Source organism: Sycon ciliatum, chromosome 4 (genome assembly GCF_964019385.1).
Source record: "Sycon ciliatum chromosome 4, ocSycCili1.1, whole genome shotgun sequence".
In the NCBI taxonomy this organism is placed as follows: Eukaryota; Metazoa; Porifera; class Calcarea; order Leucosolenida; family Sycettidae; genus Sycon; species Sycon ciliatum.
In genome coordinates, this window is record NC_088646.1 from 35,118,488 (window position 1) to 35,133,493 (window position 15,006).

At 49.1% G+C, this 15,006-nt stretch overlaps 2 protein-coding genes across 2 annotated transcripts; one reads left to right on the plus strand and one right to left on the minus strand.

Moving 5' to 3' along the window:
• Positions 1-58: 58 nt before the first annotated feature.
• LOC135815882 (uncharacterized) lies at positions 59-11,550 on the minus strand. The gene is made up of 4 exons (XM_065329227.1): positions 9,745-11,550; positions 2,268-2,545; positions 1,684-1,831; positions 59-1,215 (listed from the first exon to the last, which is right to left on the minus strand). Exons 1-4 carry the CDS (start codon positions 10,756-10,758, stop codon positions 892-894), a joined length of 1,764 nt encoding a protein of 587 aa, XP_065185299.1. The 5' UTR covers positions 10,759-11,550; the 3' UTR covers positions 59-891.
• Positions 3,772-9,000, plus strand: LOC135815883 (uncharacterized). The gene is made up of 7 exons (XM_065329229.1): positions 3,772-4,166; positions 4,700-4,988; positions 5,438-5,587; positions 5,965-6,304; positions 6,646-6,799; positions 7,380-7,693; positions 8,048-9,000. The coding sequence occupies exons 2-7, from the start codon at positions 4,723-4,725 to the stop codon at positions 8,228-8,230; spliced, it is 1,407 nt and encodes a 468-aa protein (XP_065185301.1). The 5' UTR covers positions 3,772-4,166; positions 4,700-4,722; the 3' UTR covers positions 8,231-9,000.
• Positions 11,551-15,006: the final 3,456 nt, after the last annotated feature.

The window sequence follows — 15,006 nt, forward strand, 5'->3', positions numbered from 1 at the left end:
CCCCACTCCCCCCCCCCCCCCCCCCCCCCACACACACACCCGTGCGCACACAAATAAGTAACAGTTAGGTTCTCTGTAGTAACAAGCACATGGGTCTATTTGGCACGGGTCTCTAACTGTAAACTCGTAGCTTCTCAGTCGGACAATGATTATTTAATAATCGTCGCATAGATTTATAACAAATTCGGTAACTCAGTGACAAATCGATCTGCATTCAGTAGCTGTGTTCAATGACACATGCTGCTAATAACGTTACGTAGCTTCAGATCTCAATGGGAACAGTCCATTAATAGCTGGCAGGAAAGGCAATGTTGCTTGACCCATCGGCCAACCATGCTCATTGCAAAGCCAAATATGCACTATCAAGGGGAATTCTGATTGAATACGAGCGTAGGTTGCACATTGTTCATCTTGTTCTGGATGAGCTTGGCAGTCGGCCTCGATGTGTATGAGGGAATGTCTCTGTCAGATCTTGAGTTGGATCACCTCATCCAATATCATGTGGATTTGAATGAGCTGATACATACTCTGGGCCCTTTGGCCCAATGCCTAGCGCCTGCACAGGAGCGTAATTCTCGACATCCAAAAGGATTTAGACGTGAGGTGCCCATGCGTGTGCATTGCACAACACCCGTTCTGCGAACTCAGTGTGCTCCACTTCTCTAGAGTCCTTGGTCCACACAGCAGAGTCATTGCTCCACACAGCTCTAGAGTCATTGCTCCACACAGCTCTAGATTCATTGCTCCACACAGCTCTAGAGTCATTGCTCCACACAGCTCTAGAGTCATTGTTCCACACAGCTCTAGAGTCATTGCTCCACACAGCTCTAGAGTCATTGCTCCACACAGCTCCCTGTCCTTGCCAGCCTCAACACACTGCAACACTATGGACTAGACGTCGCTTGTCTGCGGAGCTTTGGAGCCACCAGTGTAAACATCCAGGTCCTCCGTCCTCGCCGAGTTTGACATCGGGGACTCAGGCTCTGCTACTTCGCTTGTCTGTGGAGCTTCGGAGCCACCAGTGTCAACATCCAGGTCCTCCGTACTCGCTGAGTTTGACATCGGGGTCTCAGGCTCTGCTACTCCGTCAATGCTCCTCTCCTCGACGGTCTCGGCTGTCGCCATCTTCACCTCCAGTCTGTCATGATTAGTCCCGATCACGACTGGCATGACTATGGATCTCTTGCTGTTGCCAAAGTTATGGCGTACTTTCACCTACACGATAGCAGAAATGGCATGGTTATACGAATCACATGATTACAATGTACATGCAGGGTAAAATGAACCCAGGTTGATTCAGAGTTCAACCCCGGAAGATTGTACAGCCTACAGGTGTTTTCACACACAGAGACAAGAAGCATACAGTGGGCATGAGCCACATGCCCAATAATGCTTCTCAGGAGGATGTGGGCATGATGTGCATACCCTCATAATAATTATAGTCCCTACATGCACGGTGTAACACCATGCCCTGAATGCAGCCGGTGGGTTCCGGACAGTGTTCTGAAAGATGCAATGCTGGTAATACAACTTCAGTATGAGTATTTGAGTGTACTGTTGGGATCATCACAAGTGATTAAAGGACAGTCCTGCTGCGAATCATACCAACAGAGGCATCCCGGTATGTTGTAACGACCATACTGGAAAAGACAGTGCAGACTATCAAGGACCAAGTAGCCTTACCTCAACAAAGTATTCAACAGCCACGCGCGGTAGCCTGAACGTTGCCAGCATGTTCTGGGGTGCACAGAGCGACAGTTTGCCGCGGAACTCCCGAGCTGTACCGCAATCAGCCTTCTCAACACACAGACTATGGAACTGCAGGAGCAGACTGGAGAAAATACAATAGAATGCAGTACACTTTTGGAAAGGTTCGTGGAGATCAGAAAGCAATCAGCGTAATTAACAGGGCAATTTGACTGCACACAGGGCCATTCAGTATTCCTCTCATGAGATGGCCCCAAATCATACAAACAAAATTAAAAACCGGAATATTCTGTGACTAAGTGCATGGTCTCTGCCGTGATCATGCCACAGATTGCCCTGTTCATTGTGCAGAATGTACTGCCAAACAGCTGGTTAACCCATTGCAAGTAAGCAGCTGGATGTGTGAAAAGAAAAGAAATAAAACTTGCACAACAGAGATATCTCAGTACACAGAGGAGACATCTTCTCCGAGCCATGCTTGTTGAACTACAGTCTTGGAGCTCCGCACCCACAGTAGTGAATTATACAATGCAGTGTGACAGAGGTGAAGTATAACTCACCCTCCAGTGGCCATAGCATTGTGCTGACTCTGCCTCTGCTCCCAAGGTACCGACTTGCCACCAAGGTTCAGTCGAATCCGCTGCAGAAGTTCTGCCTGCACGTACCACTGCACGAGACCGGCGTACGGCCGGCTCAGGTGAACTGACACGGCGAACGCAGAGCCGCGCGGGTAGGCACTGCGCTCCAGGCCGGCTTTCAGCTGAAAGGTGCTCCAGGGCAGGCGCAGCTGTCGCTGACGATGCACTTCTCCTGAGCAGAGCATGTGTTCTCTGGGTACCTGTAAACATGAGACACACATAGAGCTGAGCCAACAGAAGATACCAACTAAAGGTAATACATCAACATGGTGAAATGGACACCTACAGTCCATTTCAAAAACATTTTCAAACAATCAGGTTTTAGTCATTTTATAAGTATGAAGATCATGATGGGGAAATTTGGACAATAAAGTACATAGAAGGGCTTGTTAGGGCATGGCAAATTGTTCTGTGAAGGTTTCTGAACAATCGGACCGGCCGTTGAGTAAGAATTTTGGCGAGGCTTCTGGCCTTTTCCAATGGTTCTACAATTTACCCTGAAGCCAGTAGTGCTTTTTATCAAAAGCCCACGATTTATCTTTGCCTTTTTGGCCTTGTGGTTTTGAATGCTGTCTGCTGACCATGAAGTTGTGGGTTTAAGTCCCAACCCATCTTCAACTTTTAGAAAAAACTCAAACCGCCTCTTGTACAGGCAACAGTCAAAACACTTCATTCAAAACCGGCACGGCACGTTCACCTATCTTCAACTCAAACTTTTTGTACGTCTCAGTGCTACATCATATCATCCCTAAGAAGAAAGCAAGAAGCCCTGTCGTCCCTCCCTCAGCAGGCTGAGGCATGCGTGTTATCCTAGCACAGTCAGACCTCGCTCATCCGGTCCTCTTTTATCCGGATCCCTCGCCATCCGGAAGAAAATAGCTGGTTACAGATTTACAGCATACGTGATGCATCCAACATAATCGGTGTTCAGTTATCCGGTTCCCTCGCCTATCCGGATATTTTTGTGGGAAACGGATGTGTGCGGTTAAGCGAGGTCTGACTGTACACGTATGCTGTTTACTGGTATACAATAGTCTAAACCTGCACTCTAATGGTTTGCTCATGGCTTGGACAAGACCCGGCTTCCCATCACATGCTTTAGGCATTTTAAAAGGCAGGCCAAGCAAGCTTCATGCCGCTACATACAAGTCCTCAACTCAAGGCTCAAGTAACACGGACTCGGCTTAGTTTTAGCAGATTGTGCCAGTATCTCATAACGGTCATAACAGCCATAATTGTTGTACCCATGACACTCTCGAACCAAACTGAGCGATGTTGGCTTCGGGTACGCGACCTCTGGGCATGCTGTCGCGACCGGGATTTTCCGGATGGGCATGCAGTTGACAGCCGATCCGATACCACTACATGTACCAGATTGCAGACGCACTATTACTAGTCTACACAATGCACGCGCTGGCCAGGCGACTTCCAATGCACGAACAACGAAATACTTGTAATCATTCACGTAGTTCGTAGGAAAGTTGAGTTGCAGAAACACATTGTGGCTGGTGAAGACAGCGCCCTCTAGAAGGAGAAGCTACTTGCATGTGGCGAGGGCCCTCAATAGCAAGATCGTGGTTGCACAAGGTCGAATTCGGCCATAGACCAGCGTCCCAAAGCGAATACACACGGATTTTATATTGCACAACTTGGATTACCCCAGCAGCAAGTCCGGTAGTTCATCCTAACCAGCGGACACCAGCAGCTGTTTCAGCACTCCAATCAGCTCGGGGAAGTAATTAGTTAGTGTGCCGCCCTGGACATAGCGATAGTGGTTAGCCTCACTGCGCAGTCTCAACAAACAAGCAGCGAGTTAGCGCGGTAAGTAATCATGGTAATCTTCCAGCTCCACCACCGAGCAGGTGCAATGAGGTTTTAGCGTTTAGACGATGCATGGCAAGGACACTTGTACCCCACTGCAGTGACCATGGTGACTACTCTGAGCAGAGAAACGAACGATCCCAAAAAAAACAAGTTCTCCTCTTTGTGTGAAGTAAGAATGAGGCCCGCGTTGTAGTGTTTGCATGAGCGTCAGGAACCATAGCCATAGGCATAGTACTAGTCCATTCATTCCAGATCAAAGAAGGATATTTTTTCCCTTAGGGGATTCCATGTGCACTAGATCGCTGAGCATGCTCAACAGCCTAGTTGTACTGACTGTTGTACTTGTGGCAAAAGTACTTACATTACACTGTAGAACCTACCGTACTCCTCAGAGATAATTATTATCATTATCTAAATTATAAAGTAATGGTTCTTGCTTGGAGTAGGGGGGGGGGGGGGGGGGGGCATCTAGTGAAATGCAGTACAAGTAATTCTGCAGTGTCTGCTCTGTTCCATCATTGTCTACACAGGACCTATCACAACTGAGCTTGTCATGGCCGCGGCGCTGAGTGAGACGGCCGGTCCTGCCAGGAGCACTGCACCGTCAGAGGTGATCAGTGTGATCGCCAGCGCTGGCCCCGGAGCAGGGCAGGGAGTGGACGGCGGCGGCCACCCATCACCCACATTGCTGCATCGCTTCACTCACACGCCGGAGAATGAGGAGGACATCGATGAGCTGGACAACTTGGTGTCGGCGCGTGATAAACTGGAGCTATATAACATGCTAGCCTTGGAGAAAGACATCATCATTGACAAAAGGTACACCATGTCAGGGACGTAGCTGGTCCCCCTTTTAGGGAATGTGCACGGCCGCATACGTGTAGGATGGCAGGTGCATGACATCCATGGTTATTATGTGCATGCTGAACCTAGGTCGAAATTTGGGGGGGGGGGGGTGAACGTGCCCCCCGTGCCCCATGCCGGCTACGCACCTGCACAAAGTCATGCACTCTACAAAGCCGCAATTCAGTCAACAAACTGGCACGGTTGCATGAATATCCCGAACGGCACCACTCCTTAGTCTCATCAGCTGGTATAACTACTTGACAGGTGGACAAAGATTAGCACAAGAAGAATTCACACCACACCAATCTTTGAGAATGGGGGACCGTTGTTCACACAAAGTGGTTGCACTTCCAGCTAATGCTAACCGAGCGTGGAATGTTTGGTGCATCAGATCTCGTGCTTCTGTACTGTGTTTGTTTTAGTTGTCCGCGGGAAAGCGCCATCGGCAGAATCTACCCAGCGCGGTGGTTAAGTGCCCATGTGGATGTAGCTTGCCTGGAGATTGATCCAGAGCATCTGAACATACGACAGCACGCTCTCGGTGGACTGATCAACACAGCACTAAGCCTAAGGTATCACCCGTGTACACTGGGCATGCCATTCATTTAAAAGTCTGTGCGAATCACTTGAAGTTTGCTGCGGATTGGCATTCGCCAGGTGATCACACAGTTGCCGAGTCTGACACTATTCTTGCTTATACAGACAAAGTGAAGCCTGCATAGTGGAGTGACAAACTAGTTTCAGCGATAATCTGGCTTGCATGACCACCGTTTTTCTTTGACCATGCATGTGTCGAGTTTCCAGGGGTCAACCTGGTTTCAGACACCACCTGTTTCAATAGCCACAATAGGCTGGCGGCGTGGTCGGGGATTTACTTTGACTAAACATCCTGGTATTGCGCTAGCAAGACTGTGTATGGATATAATGATTGTATCTGCACTATGTACAGGAAAGTTGTATCCAAAATCAACCATCACTACTCAACATCACACACGGCCAAAGCACCAGGAAAATCCTCTGCTCCGCGGCATGCTGAAGAGATCAGGCACTTGTCCTCGCCATCTCCTCGCAAGACCAAGACAGGCAGTGGCACGGCCAGTGAAAGCAGCAGCAGCAGCAGCGGCGGCAGTGCTGGTAGTAACTTCCGAGCGCACATCCAAGAGCTAGTGGCAATGCAGCTGGAGCCACACTTGAAGATCATAACAAGTGCCATGCCGAACTGTACGTCAGTGCACCAGCTCATCAAGGCTGGACAAGCACACTGGTCATGGGCAGAGAAAATGAACATGGTGAGTTGTGCCGGTAGTGCCCCGGCACAGGGCCGGATCAAGCTTAGCAACATTATTGCTTTCTACAACAATCCGGCCAGGATAGATGAGGAAACAGAATGACTGAAATTGTGCTACGCTACCAAGTGTATGCTGTAGGTTCGTTCCAGCTGATATAATCAGAGCAACAAGGTTTAACACCAATGGTGCTAACACGATAGTGCTGCATGGTGTTCATACCCCCTCCCCCCGTTAAATGTGTACATAATGATGTGATAGTAAACATAGGATAGCAGTTACCCCTAAGGATGGCATGGCAATCACTCGGCGTAGGTTTCCATATGTGTGTGCTCCATGTCTAGTTACTACAAGTATCACAGGGACTATCGGCGCTGCACAGCTACGGAGTCAACCATGGAAACCTGCGACTCACCAACCTCTATCTCAACCCGGTCATGAAACGAGTAGTGATCTGTGCTACAGGCTGGGATCGACTGCTGCCACCCGATATCCTCAGTAAGACACGTACATGTCACGATTGCATGTGTTTGGCTGCACCAAGGGGAGCTTGGCTTGTGAAAAACTGCATAGTGTCCATGTCAACACCAGCCCATATCCACTATCCATCACATCTCACTCCATATCATTGCGGCTATCATTGCATTCGTTGTGCTGGCCACGCGTACACTACTTTCCCACCGAGGTCATGGTCAAAGGACATCCCTTTGTAGGATGCAGTCCACTGTACATTCCAGACAATCATAGTCTTCTTATGATTGCTTTCAAACAGAACTCTGAGTAGCCTGAGATGGTGCCACTGTGACCTGATATTCACACTGCACCTCTGTGCAAACCTGGATTTTTAAAACTTTGGTAGGTTCAAACCTCCACTGCATGATTCCATCCACAGTCTGTTAGTACATGCCGTCATCCATGCGGCGCAGTGATGTCATCCATGCGGCACAGTGATGCATCGGGGGTTCTGTACAGTACTGCATATGCTTTTGAAGTCTGGCACATATAGACATACCACTCACCCAGAACACTGACAATGGATGTCATTTCCTGTGGTATGCAACTGATCTCATTCTGACAGATATTCACCAGGCCGATGACCCCGGTTCTATTCGCTGGACAGCTCCAGAGTGCTACCAGTACATAACAAACCTGACGGCTCGCAGCAGTACGAGTTCACCATCGGCGGCACAAACTGAGCCTACAACAGCCCAGGCGCCAAACACGCTTCGCAACCACCACGGTCGACTCATCGCTGTGTCGCCGCGCAGATTGCGTCCGCACCCGCCCGGGCATCGTGTGGCCTGTGACGTGTTTGCCTTCGCCGTCACCATGTGGGAGCTTGCACAATGTACCGGGCAGCTTCCCTACAACGAGCTACGCTACACCAGAGAGGTAACCATGGTAACTGTTACTTAACAACCGGACATGATTTGAATACAATGAACCTGATAGGTGGTGAGATTCTTTGGAGAGGCGGCGGTCTGCACGCTTCAAGCTGTCATATCAGTGCTCAGACAATTTAACAAGCTCTCCATTTACCTTCAGTTCTACACTTGGGTGTGTACTGGAGAGCTCAGTTGCCGTAGGATAGCCAGTGAGGCTGGATGCTAAACTCTGATAACTTACCTAAAATAGTAGACCATGCACTAGGTGTAAGACACCCTGCATCTACTCAGCATTGCACATGGATTGCGTATTGAAAATTGACGTCCCTCGTAATTTCTGTGTTGTTCCTTTTCTGTCCAGGTTATTGCTTTCGTTCAAGCTGGCAAGCGGATGTTAATGCCTCCGACGTGGCCACTAGATCTCCGCGAGCTGATCACATTGTGTTGGACGGGTGAGTTCACACGTCGGCCTACGTTTGGTACTATCACCGAGGCGCTGACGTGCATCATGCTACAGCAGGGTAACAACCAGACTGCCCAGTAGTCCCCGCAGGCCAAGAACCCGCAGTAGTCCCCGCAGTAGTCCCCGCCGCAGGCCAAGAACCCACGGCTCAGCTCATACAATACCACACGGCCACAGTCACCGCTCGTCGACTGGTAGTTTGCATAGCCGTAGACGGAAAGTGGAATTTCTCTGTCCACCGCTGATCATATACAGTATCAGTGACAGGGACAGACTGGCCTGGAGCAGGCCAGAGTGTGTTGCCAGTGGAACTCACTACTTGTTGACCAAACAACACAATCTCAAATTCTCAAGTGTTCATGTTTCGTTTAGTGGAACACCTTCTTTGACAGATGATCACCAAGATATTTACTAGTTCATACAGTCTTCCATATTGGATTTTTTAAAGTTGCATATAAAGTACTTAAAAGTACTGTGCCCACCAACTTGGCCTTGGATATGACTTATAAAAGCTATATGATACTACATTGTATGCCTGTACGTCGACATGACCTGGGATATGACTGCACTACACCTGACTGTAACTGTTACAATTACTTCAAATGAAAACTAAGATGCATTTTGGTACGTCAGTAGTACAGAGTGTTTTCTTTCGTTAATTTTATGCGGAGAGCCTGTGTTTCTCTCACGCTCCATGCAGCCTGTGTTTCTCTCACACTGCAATGACGTGTTGGGAGCTGCATCTTTTTTTTCTTGCTGCTGGCTCACTGGGGTACCCTGGACATCCTGACGGGTGCGGAAAGGTCGGTGCAACTGGCCGGAAATCTGTAAAACATTATAATTCATGGCTGTGCCTGTATGTGTGGGTACCCGGCGGGCCTTGGGGGTTGGTTGACATGGCTTCGCCAGTACGTGTAATGTGGATTGAGTGGTTAACAACAAGTGCACGTCTTGATCTGTTTCGTTCAGATGTTGCCCACTATCATTCCTATAGAAAACCAGTCACCCGGGGTGAACATCTACTACACCTGCAGACTTGTGAACTCTCTTGCACTGGGCATACATGATACACTAGGGTGGTACATGCTACACTAGGGTGGTACCTCAGTGCAGCTGGTGCCAGTGCGACATAATAAGAACATACTGTCGTGGCCAAAGAAATCCAATCCGTGAGCGGAAAGAAGCGCCAAGGCGTGCATCCGGCCCACGGATCGGTTTTGAATGGTGCATGATGTAATTGAAATGGAAACGCGGTGCTACTTCTGACTCACAGGTCGGATTTCTTTGACCACGGCTGCAGTTGTACAGTGGCACGTATACACACACACACACCATTTGACGCCCATCGCCGGAGGCGATGATAGCGATGCTACAGCAGAAGGCTTCAAGCCATAGCAGCTTGTGCTGGGATTGCATCATTCAACAGCTTGCAAGGCTGAAGAATTGACCGCCACTATTTAGCCTGGTCTACACCACACAGCTATGAAGTGGCTTTTTCTGGTCAGTGAATCCCTACACGCACCCACACACAAACACACACACACACACACACACAAACACACACACACACACACACACACACACAAACATCTTACCTGATACTGACAGGCCGGGACATTCAGAATCTGCTCTACGGTAACTGGTGTCCACGGCGACATCCTTGTGATGGCACCGTCATGACGACATATCGTCATGACGGTCCTCAGACGATACCTCACCCCGCCCATACCATCGGCACAGGTCACCTCAGCAGAGCTGCACAGGGTGGCTGGAAGAGCGAGTTTGAACCTCCATACGTGCCGGCCAATGCCAAGGAGAGTTCCGTCACCAAACGTCACGCGGTCGGCTGTGCTGCTGTCTGATGGCTGTAGCTCCGCTGTGCTAGTCTCTATCTCATGCGGTTTGCCCTCACTCACTACACTTACTGGGGTGTCTTTTGTTGCAGATAACAACAGCGGGTCAGCAATGTGTTGTTTCTCTTCAAGTGATGGTGATGCGACAGGGCTCGCAATCAACCCAAGGCCTTCTTTCACCAAGTTATTCTTCAACAATCGGTTGGAAAACATGCCAGTGGAGGAGTACACTGAGCCACGCTCCCTTTTCGGCCACACTGACGTTCGTTTCAAGAAGTGGAATGTTTTCGGATAGTCGTCATCCTCGAATGTGACTGACGTGACCTTGTTCAATGATTCTCTAGATAATTGCCGTCTTGGTGCTGTAGCTACGACATTCACAGTGTGTTGCTGCTGTTGTTGCTGCTGTCCAGGTGTGGGCTTGGACTGAACAAGGCGAGGACAACACCATGAGTCTCCCTCCAACTCCACGTGCACGCGCACCTCGGTATCGCGGAGATAGTCATCGTTGAACACGTTCAAGTACGCCTTGCCGCACAGTTGCTCGCCAGCGCACACTGGTTGTGCGCTAGTAACGGCTGGTTTGTCTAGCTCTATGTCCTCCACGGGCAGTTCGGGCCACTCGGACGCACAGTCAGGCGACGGTCGTGCTGTTGAATCTCCCCCCTCGATCTCAACAACCACATCCACGCACTGCTCAAGGTTCTGCGCTTCGTCCGCAGCTGTCATGCTTGATTCGTCGCTCAGCGCTTCCATTTTTGCTCTCCAAGGAGGGCAGCCACCGCGCAGTGTCCACACAACTGGCTCTCTCAGACAACCGTGTTGCTGTGACAGGTCATGTACTTCGTGGTCCAGCACGAGGAGCTCCGGAGGTCAGCCTGCCCCGATCCGCTCCCGTACTGAAGTCACCGACCCGTTTTCCAGAGCGCAAGCCGGTCGGTCTAACTCGCCGGTATTGCCAATGTCGGTCAGCTACACGCTACATACTGCTGATTTGACCGACGGGCGCATCAAGTGCAGCTCCGACATTCTCTCAGCAAATATGGAGGGATGCGTGAGCGCGCAGATCTCTGCTGTCCGCCCGCAGGGCGCAACAAAGACAAGAAAACTCAGCCAAGGAAAGCGAAAACGGACTTGGTCAATGGGTGCCGCTTCAAGTTCAACTCGTCGAGTAGGTCAGCGAAACCCAAGGCTCCACAGCTAGCGGAGAACACCTACTTTCTGTCTTTGGTGGGCAAAATATCGCGGGTGCAGTGAAGTCGACGGCATTCACCGTCATTGGTTCACCTGAAAACCGTCTTTCGCTCAGCTGCAGACAGACAGTGTGCTAATGATTACTTCTTTGAAGTATGTGGGATCACTAACGGCCGTATGCTGACTCTGTACTGATTGATGAGTCTGTAGCCAGCCGCAGATGGATCCCGAACCGATGTCACCAGTGTTCACTGAACCAGTAGTTGAACCGTAGCAAGAAGCATTAGTTAGTTGTCTTCAGAAGTTCAGTCGAACAGCTGATCGCTGCTGCCGTGCATGCTGGCAAGTAAGACGTACAGTCATGTAGTCATGTACTAGTACTAGTAGTAGATCTACTACTGACAGTACTACCATTACCATGATTACCAAGACGGCAAGAGTAACCCCCGGCCCTGGGCCCTTTTTTACCTGGGCTATACTCTTGCTACTACTGTACTGTAGTGCAGGGTCTACAAGTACAAGTACAAGACTTACAACTACAAGAAATGCATAGCACCAGTGCATCTGACTGAGGTCGAGGAAGGACTAAAGCTGTGTTCACAACTGGCGCGTGTACGCGTGAAACCACGCGTTTGTGCGTATTTTTGCTGGCTTTTGGGGCGCCATGCGTATGGAAACGCGCCGAAATGGAACTTCCAACATGTTGGAATTTTCAGCGCGTATCAGGCACGTATCAGCGTACATGCCAGTCACTTTGACTGGCGGGGTCAAAAAATTAGTACTCGAAGGTGTCGCACGCGCTAAATACGACTCGGATTGCTGTTTTTTGTGAAAGGCTGAGCGCTGGTTTGGACGCGCATGAACCGCAAGCGCACCGCGTCCACGCGCCAGTTGTGAACACAGCTTTAGCCTTAGGTGCTCCGGATGCACCCCAGGATGCGTTGTAAGCAAACTCATTCAGGAGAACACAATCAGCGGAAACCCTGCCCCTAGCCCCGTGCAGCGTGACTGCAGCACACTCTCGACATGTTGCATGCCACAATCACGCCGAGTTACCTGCACGCGTTAGAAGTCACTCGACTATGACATTTTGGTGACAAACAAACCACCGCAAAAGCCTTGAAAAGGCATCTGACATGGTAGACTCGACACTGGAGAGACCACAACAAGCACCATCCCTACCTTGTGTTGGTCTCTACAATCATGAACAATTCATAAGGGCGTACAGCCATTGAGCTGTATGCAGGAATCTCTCTTGGAAGTTGGAGTCTTGCAAGGCTCACAGATTAGTCTAATTTTACAGAGGAGATCTACCGACACCTGGCCACAGAGATTACAATAAAGACTGTCGTGTGAACAGTCTACTACTGACGTGACAGTACTGTACTAGCGATAAGTCGCCCACGTCTTTAGCAAATGGAACAGCATTACATGTAATGATGTACTATTTACATGATCGTACATTTTGTGTACAATCATGCACTATCCAGTATTTTTTCCGCCGCACTATCCAGTATCATAGCTTTATTTCAAGTTGCCTGATAATAATAATAATAATAATTCGCGGGATTCGCGTTGGCATCGCTTGAATGTTCAGAAACACACAAACTAGCCTTCGCTTCCGCAGGCCACCACTATGCCTATGCCTTGTACACCTTAGTGCAATAGTGGCAAATGCAGACCTCACAAGTAAGTCAGGGGAGAGTAGGTGAGTCTCTCAACCAATCGGGCGTGTAACGGCCCATAACCCTGTAAACTGCATTTAAATGCAAGAAGGATGCAGTTGCCTGATGAATGATGATCGTAGTAATACGTGAAACTCAGAGTTGTGACAAAGCTTTCAATCTCTCTTGTGTAGCTTCATAACTCCATAAGAGTTATTTTACGCACATGCCATAAGCCACGCAGTTTTGTCCACACAGGACTATAAAGTTCCACGACTTCTCAAGAGTAGATCTACAGTAGACGAGAGCGCCTTGCCCAAGCGAATTGTACATGTAACTGTATTATCGTAACTGTAATTACTATCGTCATTATGTACATGTACATGTACAGCAGCTAGTACCAATAGTGCAGTCATGTATCCTACCAGAGCTTACATGTAATACACACAATGACTATGTAGATCTACTTGCTAGTTGGTCCATATCAGTGTGTATACATGTGCACGGCTGGTTTCCTGGCTTGCCTCGGCTACGTCCCTAACAGTTTCCTTCTACAGTTCCGGTTGATGTACTATTGTAATTTGTAGTAACATGAGAAGTCACAGACTTTATACCTAACACCCGCGGCGCCCGTGCACGTCTGCCAGTGCCAGCCATGACAGTGACTCATGGCTGACAGTGAAAATCAGCGCTACCTACCGTGGTACCCTTGCACACATTGTATCGACAGCAGGCATGCTTTAAAGAGACATCCGTTGGGCGTTGCCACTGGCTTGAATCCGCACCAAACAATTCCGTCAAAATATCAAACCCTATAGCATACACACGTGTATGTGTAAAGACTTGTCTGGCCGTTACCTTTCATCTAGCGTTATAGCACTGAGTGTTTGTAAGGTTTTTGAACGAAGTGCTTGTTACTACATGTACATGTAATGATTGCCCACAACTACAGTGTCCCGGATCAGAAGCCTTGAGTTGAATCTTTGAAAGGACTTTTCTTCAGATTCTTCTGAGCCTGGTCTTCTACCCTGGTTTGGCTTTACAAGTGCACAATCATGTAGGTGAAGTACGCTCAGAGTCATACAGCCGGGCAAATCACAACCCAGTTATTTCAACCAGATCTGCACGTACAATGTACCAGTGCCTGATTCAGCACCCTCTCAACCGGATCACTGACCATGTCGATCTGGATGTGGAGCAGCTAGAGAATGCTGTACAGATAGCCTGCCTGAGAATCTTTGAATGACCATGAGATCCATCAGTGTATGTACCAGCACAGACACTATTCTAATCTTGATACAGTACATGATTGTATCTGCAATGAATGTACTAGTATTGGTAATATCAAGAGTATAAGCTCTGGAGCTTACAGGACAAGCCAAAGGGGTAGTGGACTCTTCTGGCAATACAATCGCCAGTCATATCATCTACTGACGTCATCACATCATACGCCAGTAGATGCGCTTTTCCGTCTGTTCAGGAAAGGCTTGTGGCGGGCAAGTGACTTTACGTGTACATGTAGTGGGTAGACCACCAAGGATTTGTTATCCAAACCAGTATCAGACTATCAGTCACACCCGGGCTACGTCACACCCGGGCTACGTCACACCCGGGCTACGTTACTATTGGCATCATAATACTGTGTCCCTGATGTCCAGCATATCAGTAGGGGTGTTGTTGTTGTTGTTGTTGATTTTCATTTTACTTCGCAAGGCCAAACGGGCAATGGTGCCCAATTCTATGGAAGCGAATTTCAAAAGGGAGAGAGCTACGGGGAGAGAGAGAGAGAGAGAGAGAGAGAGAGAGAGAGAGAGAGAGAGAGAGAGAGAGACAGACAGACAGAGGGGGGGGGGGAGGGAGGGAGGGAGATGATAAGCAATTTTGCAGCGTCAACAGAGCGATTTTGCAGTGTCAATAGAGCGATTTTGAAGCGTCAACAGAGGGAACACAAAGAGTTCATAAGCGCACAAGCACGCAGAGAAGAGTAAATGACGTGGTGTGTGGACGGGAAAAGTCAGTGTGCACTAAACAGCGACATTACGCGACAACAACGTCGTATATTTCCCCATCTCTAGACCTGAACCGAATTGACAGCAAAGCTCATGTACTACACCATGGTGTTCTGTACCTAATGCCAGCTGGCGCA

Excerpts from the sequence above, each read along its gene's own strand:
- LOC135815883 (XM_065329229.1), top strand. The coding sequence starts at position 4,723 with ATGGCCGCGGCGCTGAGTGAGACGGCCGGTCCTGCCAGGAGCACTGCA. Across the intron at positions 4,989-5,437 it reads GACATCATCATTGACAAAAG|TTGTCCGCGGGAAAGCGCCA; the intron begins GTACACCATGTC and ends TGTTTGTTTTAG. Across the intron at positions 7,694-8,047 it reads AGCTACGCTACACCAGAGAG|GTTATTGCTTTCGTTCAAGC; the intron begins GTAACCATGGTA and ends TTTTCTGTCCAG.
- LOC135815882 (XM_065329227.1), bottom strand. The coding sequence starts at position 10,758 with ATGGAAGCGCTGAGCGACGAATCAAGCATGACAGCTGCGGACGAAGCG. Across the intron at positions 2,546-9,744 it reads TCCCGGCCTGTCAGTATCAG|GTACCCAGAGAACACATGCT; the intron begins GTAAGATGTTTG and ends TCATGTTTACAG. Across the intron at positions 1,832-2,267 it reads AATGCTATGGCCACTGGAGG|TCTGCTCCTGCAGTTCCATA; the intron begins GTGAGTTATACT and ends TATTTTCTCCAG.